This window comes from Salvia miltiorrhiza, chromosome 8 (genome assembly GCF_028751815.1).
Source record: "Salvia miltiorrhiza cultivar Shanhuang (shh) chromosome 8, IMPLAD_Smil_shh, whole genome shotgun sequence".
Lineage (NCBI taxonomy): Eukaryota > Viridiplantae > Streptophyta > Magnoliopsida > Lamiales > Lamiaceae > Salvia > Salvia miltiorrhiza.
Genome location: NC_080394.1, coordinates 18,048,240 through 18,057,147, shown reverse-complemented (window position 1 = coordinate 18,057,147; position 8,908 = coordinate 18,048,240). Strand labels below are relative to the sequence as shown.

Genomic DNA, 8,908 nt, shown 5'->3' with positions numbered 1-8,908 from the left:
GTATATCTAATATATATATAACTGAGGAAAATAAAAACTAACCTAAACTAATCTAATAACTAAAGTGGCGCATAAGGCCAAAATTAATAACAAAACTAATCTAGTAAAGTAGCAAGCGGCGCACAGGCCCAAAACAACTAACTAAATTCAAAATCCAAAATAAATTAATAAAGCATATCCCACAAAAATAATAAGATCAGCCCATTAATTTAAAACTCATCCGCCACTCTTCGACAAATTTTGCCTTCAATCTTTACAATTCAAACAGCAATTTAGGTTCTATTCTCCACAGCCTCAAGCTTCAAAATTCTTCTCAAAATCAAATCTTTTCATCAAAACCTATTAAATACCATCAAAATTCATATAAAATCAGAATTCATATCCTAAAGATAATATTTAACACGAATTAAGCATATAAATCATATCAAAATCCCCCAAATAAATGCGTATAAATACGCCTAATCATTTCTAAACTTAGAATTTTACTTTATTTCTAGTTTTTAGAGCTTGGATCAAATTTCAGCAAGATTGAAGATTCAAGTTTGTTACGCTGAATTCATTATGAGTTATATTTAATTTAGTTTTTAATTGCTTTTCTTTTAATTATGTTTTTGATTTATTTTACTATGTCTGGCTAGTTTCATTTTTGATTCTAGGGTTTGTATGAAGTTGATTCAATTTGTGTGTTTGATTTATTAACATCAATTTGCCCTCCAGTTCCTAGTTCATGATTTCCGGTGCTTGGTTTGTTGTAAATTGTCTGATTAATAATTTGCATGTCTAGTAGTTCAGTTTGAGACTTGAATGTAATTATTGTTCAACCGATTTGGGAATTTATGATATAGTTTTACCTTGAGATTTGAATGTGAAAGGTTGGCTATAGGAAACTATTTTTTGAGGGGGGCTATAGAAAACTAAGTTGGATTAAATTGGTAATTGAATTAAGAGATTGAATATATATGTTTAATTAATGTCAATACATTCCTTAGGATCAATGTTTTTATTATTTGATTTATTCTTTACTTTTATTTTGCATTAGTAGAATCTAGTTTTAGATATTCATCATATCTTTGTTTGCTTGCCTCTGGATACCGACTTAGTATTTATTAGGATTACTCATTGTGTTTTCGCTTGTCAGTCCATGTGCTATAATTATACTGTGTTAGTTGCAAGTTTTGTTCCTATTAAAATAGTGATCACAAACCCCTTATTTTCTATCCTTATTTTATCAACTTTCACAACTTTACCATACATGACACACTCAAACCCCTTACTTTTTTTATTTCACTATCATAACGCTATAATAAAATTGGACCTTTCTTTGACTTGTAACATACTAACTTAAATTTTAGTAAAATTTATCATATAATAATAATAATAATAATAATAATAATAATAATAATAATAATAATAATAATAATAATAATAATAATAATAATAATAATAATAATAATAATAATAATAATAATAATAATAATAATAATAATAATAATGACAAGCATTCGATTTTACTGGCATATATTTTATGTATAATTTTGCACACAATAATGCATAAAAAATTACACATAAAAATGCATGCATTTTACCCATGGTTCGGAAGGGGTGGGAGGTCGATTTTTTTTTTTTTTTTAAAGCTGACATGTATTTCATGTATAATTTTACACACAAAAATGCATATATATTGACACAAATATGCATAACATTGCACACAAAAATGCATGCATGTTATGCATAGTTCATACGGGGTGGGTGGGGGGAGGGAAGTCAGCAGCGAGAGGTCCTTGGCCGGTCGCATAATGCAATGCATTTTGTGTACAATGTAATGTATTTTTGTGTGCAAAGTTATGCATGAAAAACATGTCAGGTTGGAAAAAAAAGATTTGGGGCAGGGGGCGAGATATACCTACGCCGTCCCATAATTCAATATATTTTTGTGTGCAATGTTATGCATAAAAAATATTTTAGTTTTTTTTTAAGAAAAAATAATTTTCAAAAAAATTATTCCGATTTGACTCAAGTGCATATTTTGACTTGGGAGGCCTTGGAAGTCATCTGTCACGTGTCACGTTCTTGGTGCGCCACATGAACAAAATGTGTGATATAGAATTAGTATTACATACTTAAGACTTATGGATGAGAAAATGAGGGATAACAAAAATTTATGCCTTTAAATGTCTCCTTTCTTATCCCATATTTTACACAAAAGAGAAGTTCACCATTTTTTCTTCCTTATTTTCACTTAAAGTAGGGATAATATTATCCCTATTTGAAATGAAAATAAGGAAGAAAAAATGGTGAACTTATCTTTTGTGTAAAATGTGGGATAAGAAATGAGACATTTAAAGATATAAATTTTTGTTATCCCTCCATTTAGAGGGATAAAAAGCAAATACACCTTTAGGGTATTATATAATCTCATTCCTATACACACTACTTTAGAATCTTTATTTTAGTTTAAAATCTTGAACAATGGCAGAAAATTCGATCGGCCTCCATGAAGTATGACCTTCAACCACATCATTGTTTCTCATGAAATGTACAGTAGGTAAATTGTGACAGGATATTCATAAAGCACATGTATATATTGTATATAAAATAGTCGAACTTGAAAAGAAACTACCTGGGGTGTACACAAATTCCTTTCCAATCAATAGAATGCAAGAGTAAAAACAAAACTTACAAAAAGTTGTGATTTTATGGTTCCATCGCCAGAGAATAAATTATTATAAAGTTCACAATAGAAACGAAACGGATTGCATTATTAAATCCAGAAAGGCGACAACCCAATTCCAATGTCTATATTTTCCCAATCAATCAGTATAGATTACGTAGTAACTTTCCAAAATTTAACAAAAACATGTTTATGCTTGACAAAAGATTGAGAATGAGTTGCCTAAGAAAACAGAGAGTTGAGAATTAGAATTCTATACATATGCTAAATTTAGTAAATCAGAGGTCCAGTTCTTTTATTTCATATTTCATCTATCAATAATACAGTTACACAAACCACATAATAATAATAATAAAGGAACTAAATAAAATGAAAATGAACTAAGATCAAACATGCCATAACAGAAAACTCTGAGCAAAACATGATTAAAACAAATTTCAAAGTAGCTGTTTGTTGAATTTCCAAGGCTTGGAAAATCAACCCTCACAGAAATTATTAACATCAGTGATCTCAATCAGGCTGGTAGGGATGAACTCAACCTCGCAGCCTGACTCGCTAAAAATGATGTTCCATAACAACAGTAACACAACATAGAGAGAGAGAGAGACTATGAAAAACTATGCTACATATGTGAAGTAAACAGAAATGGCCTTGTTCCAGAACTTTTTAAGCTGATAACCGGACTCACTGCTTGCCGAGGAGGGTGGTCTCCGCGATCATTGAGGTGACAATGTAAGGGTCCATGTTGGAAGCTGGCCGCCTATCCTCAAAGTAGCCCTTGCCTTCTTTCTCAGTGTCGCGACCCACACGGATGGATGCACCGCGGTTAGCAACACCCTGAGCACACATTTTAAGATGATCATCAATTACAAATGTGTGTTTTGTGTTGAAAGAAAAATAATGCTTCTTGAAGCTGATGGACATCATTGGAAATGCTAAGAATGTTTACCCATTTGAAGGTGTTTATGTCAGCAGTTTCGTGTTTTCCAGTGAGGCGACGCTCGTTGCCCTCCCCGTAAGCAGCAATGTGCTCCTTGTGCCTCAGCCCAAGCTTCTCAATGGCCTTCTTGATGACTTCAAAGCCTCCCTCTTCCCTCATGGACTTGGTGCTGCAAGAGTGTTTACAAAGAGAATTAAATAATCGAGCCTTGAACGAGAATACAGAAGTCTGCATTGACATAATGGGATCAAGAACATTACCTGTAGTTGGTGTGTGCACCAGCCCCATTCCAGTCACCCTGGTGCCATAAAAGATAAGAATCACAACTATGATAATGGAAATAATAAGCTACCTCACTCAAAAATATTCATGAAAAGATGCACTAGATTCACCTCGATGGGCTTGGGGTCGAATGATACAACAACTCCAGCAATCTCAGTGATCCTCTGCCAAGATTGAAAAACATGTATAAGCACAAGCAGTGAAAATCATTGGTGCTTGTATTTATATAATGTCAAGAACGAATCAATACCTCCAATATGTAACGAGCTATCCACAGCTCGTCTCCAGCTGAAACGCCAACAGATGGTCCGACTTGAAATTCCCACTGCAGATGTTCAAATACATCAAGTCATCATCATCTTTACATTTTTGAGTCGGGCTAAGATGAGATTTTGGAGAAAGCAAATTTTACCTGGCCAGGCATCACTTCTCCGTTGATGCCACTGATGTTGACTCCGGCATAAAGGCAGGCCTTGTAGTGTGCATCAACAATATCACGTCCGAAGGCTTTGTCTGCTCCAATTCCACAGTAATAAGGACCCTATATGCAACAAAAGACTAATTAGTAAGTCCATCTAAATCAAGCTATATATAATCCAATACCAGAAAAGAACATCATCAGTTGCTAAATGCAGAGTTTGAGTTTAGAAAGACAACGATATAATCAACAAGTAAGAGTATAGCACCATATCAAGCTTGTTTCAGTGAAATAACTCGCAATTACTTAAGCAAGATCATCATCCAGATCACATTCATAAGTCAACTCTTATTACAAGCCTAAGAAATTAAGTTAACTCTGACAAACAATGATCAAGGAACAAAGAAAGCGAGAAATTTGGAGTGCTCATGACCTGAGGTCCAGGAAAACCACCAACGGGCCATCCTAGAGGCCACTTGACTTCCTTTTGCAGCAGAGTGTATTCTTGCTCAATACCATACCTATAACAAGATTAAAGATCCAACAAAATTGAGCGTTTTCGCAAACTGAATCCATGAATTATGTCACCAGATGAAAGAAATCATTGTAATACCATGGTTCCTCCGCAACAACATCAGGATGGCTGAAAATCTTGGCTGCATTGTGTCGGTTGTTTGTTGGAATAGGCTCACCCGCAGGGGTGTACGTATCACATATGACCTACAAGCAAGAAAATACAAAGTATTAAACAAATACAATCCAAACACAAATATAGATGCAGAATAGTATAAGGCAGAAAACTGCACACCAGAATGTTATTTCCCCTCCTAAATGGATCTCTGAAAATTGCCTGGGGACTGTTCCATCGCATAATAAATTCATCAGTACATAATTTTTTTTCCAAAAATAAAAAAAATTTAAAAAAATCAAAGACTATTAACATACTATAGGATCACTTCACTGTCCTCTCCGGGAGCTTGGCCCGTGCTAGATCCGTCGTAGTTCCACTTGGGGAGCTTTGAAGGATCGCTAACAGGGCCAGCAAGAGTCTGCAAATATGAAATACCGTATCTCATTAATTTTCTTAAATGTAGAGGAAATACTGTGCAATAAAAAGGTAAATCTTTTCAGTGAATTAGATTATCACCCTTGCTTTGCTTCTAAGGTCCATACCAGAGCCACCAATCCTGCAATAAATATTTTGCATCATAAATACATATTAGCAATCACCAAAGCCGAATTAAATCGAAAAAAGCATGTTAGAGAGATCGTTCTGAAATTAATGAATTTGAGTCAACGGTGAAGTTGAATTGATTATGCTTTAGCAACAAACAGAAGTCCATTTCATTTTCTATAGTTTAGAAAAAGAAAATTTCGTTCTGATTTTTACTGAAAATAAGGAAGAAGGCAAACAGTAACATGGATGACCAATCGCAAACTGACTGGAATTATTACAGCATACGAGACAACAAAAGATACGATCCTTATCCGATCTCAAACACCTTTGAATCAAATAAAAATTCTGCAGTAAAAAAGTAAAGAAAAATCAAAGAATCTCTAAGTCAAAGATCCAGATTCTTGTTTCCTTAACCAAAACAAACAGAAAGAAGGAGAAGAGGAGAAAAACTATAAATAAATAAATATACAGGGCAACATGAATCACTGAGACAAACAAACAAAGAAATCGAACCACTAAAAGACATATTAAAACCAATAAGAGATCAAAAGGAAGCAAATCAGTATTCCAAAAAGATATCAAAAGCGAAGAATCAACAAAACAAAAAAACAGAGCATGCAAACAGAAATGGAGGAAACGAACTCACCACACATATTCAGCAATGATCTTATCAGTAGATGCTGTGAGGTTAAGGTTGATGAGATCTGTAAGCAGCGACATTTTGCAAGAAATTCACCCGGTTTTCCTTCTCTCTCTCTCTAACAAGAAGAAGAATTATTTGTACTTAAAGAGGTGAGCCGCTGAGAGTAGCTCTTTATAGGAGAGTTTTCAAGAGACGATCGCTCTGAGAGAAAATATATATAAATATATATATTGATATTTCTTGCGTGTTTAGTGATAAGAATATCTGAGCAATTGGAACTAAATTAATTGTTAATATACATAAATATATTATGAACGAGAATACATTAAAGGAAATATAAAGAAAAGTAAAAGTAATTTAACCAAATTGGTTGTTGAGACTTGAGACTTGAGACTTGAGCGAGGTAGGTAAATGCTGACTATGCTAATGAGAGAGAATCTTGTGGGAGAGATTCTGAACTACACATGGGAGCTGATGACATTTTGTAGGATGACGATTCTACCCCTCAGGAAAATACACAGAAATTTCCGAAAGGGGAAATTTGGAGGTGCCGTTCCGAAAGGGGAAAATACACGGAAAATCTTTTGCTTCAATTTATATTCTATTTGTAGTTTTTATACTATAATTTTTTCCATTCAAAATATGTCTTGCATAAACATGCTTTACGATTTTGAGATAAAGATTCCATCTTTTTGAGGCATGAAACATAAAGTTTTTGATGGAATTAAATGTTAGTATAAATTATTTTATAAATTAAATGTTAATATATTTTCCACTTGAACATAAGAATGACGTTAATTTGATGCTCAAAAATATTTTGTTGATGCCGCTTTGAATATACCCAAAAATAATTAGTTATATGCCAAAATGTTCCTCTTCTCGAACCCCCTTCAAAATCAATTTTTGATTTCTCAAATTAAAGACTGATAAAAATTTATCTGAAATCGAAAGCTTAACAAATCAAACAAAATATAGTGTGATTCTTTTTTTTTTTTTTGATCGGGCAAAGTCATGTTAGATGTTAGTAATTAGTTCCCCATCCACTCCAAGAACCACCTTATCTCTCCATTCACCAAGATCCACCTTATATCTCCAATCTCCAATCTCCAAATATAGTGTGATTCTAATTACAATAAATCCAAATTAAAGATTGAATAATATTAATTTGAAAGTGGTTTTGAAATTGTAAATTAGTCTAAAGTTCTTATCTTCTTCTTTTCTTGAATAAATTACACATGTAAATAAAGAATTTTAAAGACTACACGACGACGATGGTCGATGGACTCAAATCCAAAATTTTTGAGCTTAGATTTTAGTCACCTACTGTTAGGTCAACGCACGAACACTAAAGTTCTTATCTTTAACCGCAACTAACTCTAATTTATTTTTTTCGTTTTTTGATAAATTAATAATATTAAATAAAGAAATTTATAGGCCACGTCACAGAGGACTCGAACACAAAACCTTTGGCCCTTTTTTTTTAGCCATTAACCATTTACCGTTTGACCAACTAACTCTAATTTCTATTATGTTATATAAGCCACAAACCTAATTTCTATTATGTGATATAAGCCACAAACCGTGATTGGAAATAGTAAAAGACTATCCCCAGATATAAATCAAAAAGAATTGTGGAATTATATCATTATAGGACAAAGTCAATTTTCATTATCAAATCCACCAACTTTTGAAGTCTACTAACCAACCAAATTACATTAAAAATAACTATTATATCCTTCTTTTGTCATATTTTTAAAAATCTATATACTTGTATGATATTCCCTCCGTCTCAATAGTAATATATCCCATTTTTCTTTTTGAAATGTTCCAATACAAATGTCTCATAATATATTTTCTCTCTATATTTAATATTTAAATAATTTTCATTAATACACTTTATCTACTTTTTACACATTTCTTAATCTCCATGCCGAAAAATTATGGGACACTATGGAGTAATATTTTTTAAACAAATTATAATTGCATGGATGTATTACAATTTTTTACGATATTAGAAAATATCCGAATGTGAAAATCATAAATAGTTTTCTGAACATAAACATCCAAGATTGGAATTAAAAATACATAGAAATTTTGCGATGATATATTTAATAGTTAGCGAAACAATCACTACGATTAAACATTTATCGAACCGAACATCCAATCCTTGAAAAAAAGAGGACACATGACCTTTACTTACACGAATCTTTCACTAGGTTAGTAGGTTTGACATGTTATATATATGTTCAATCTTATTTCATAACGTAACATTTTTACTTTTTTTTTTTTTTGCACAAAGATCTTCTATTTATACTAGTATGGGTACTTCCTGAGTTGGTCACAATTAGGTTACATTTTGACCCGCATCCTAACGTGCACTCTGATTCGAACCTGCATCCTTATCTGAACCATGTAAATGACACTATTCAGTTATACAAATGACACTATTCGGTTATACAAATGACATTACGTATAAATGACACTATAACATTGTAAATAACACTGTGTATAATTGACACTATTCGATTATACAAACGACACTAACAATGTAAATGACATTATTCGGTTGTACAAATGACACTATAACATTTTTAAATGATATAGTGTCATTTGTATAATCGAATAGTGTCATTTACAATGTTATAGTGCCATTAATACGCAGTGTCATTTGTATAATCGAATATTGTTAATTATAAACAATGTCATTTGTATAATTGATCAATAGTACTGTCAATTATATGCAGTGCTATTTGTATAACCGAATAGAGTCATTTGCA

The 8,908-nt window shown here is 32.4% G+C and overlaps 1 protein-coding gene across 1 annotated transcript; it reads right to left on the bottom strand.

Moving 5' to 3' along the window:
• Positions 1–3,082: 3,082 nt before the first annotated feature.
• LOC131001629 (glutamine synthetase cytosolic isozyme) lies at positions 3,083–6,570 on the bottom strand. The gene is made up of 13 exons (XM_057928169.1): positions 6,494–6,570; positions 6,135–6,332; positions 5,459–5,498; positions 5,257–5,360; positions 5,120–5,168; positions 4,925–5,031; positions 4,745–4,832; positions 4,306–4,434; positions 4,144–4,218; positions 4,004–4,057; positions 3,872–3,909; positions 3,621–3,780; positions 3,083–3,508 (listed from the first exon to the last, which is right to left on the bottom strand). Exons 2-13 carry the CDS (start codon positions 6,206–6,208, stop codon positions 3,356–3,358), a joined length of 1,071 nt encoding a protein of 356 aa, XP_057784152.1. The 5' UTR covers positions 6,209–6,332; positions 6,494–6,570; the 3' UTR covers positions 3,083–3,355.
• Positions 6,571–8,908: the final 2,338 nt, after the last annotated feature.

Excerpts from the sequence above, each read along its gene's own strand:
- LOC131001629 (XM_057928169.1), bottom strand. The coding sequence starts at position 6,208 with ATGTCGCTGCTTACAGATCTCATCAACCTTAACCTCACAGCATCTACT. Across the intron at positions 5,499-6,134 it reads ATCATTGCTGAATATGTGTG|GATTGGTGGCTCTGGTATGG; the intron begins GTGAGTTCGTTT and ends TATTTATTGCAG. Across the intron at positions 3,509-3,620 it reads ACATAAACACCTTCAAATGG|GGTGTTGCTAACCGCGGTGC; the intron begins GTAAACATTCTT and ends ATGTGTGCTCAG.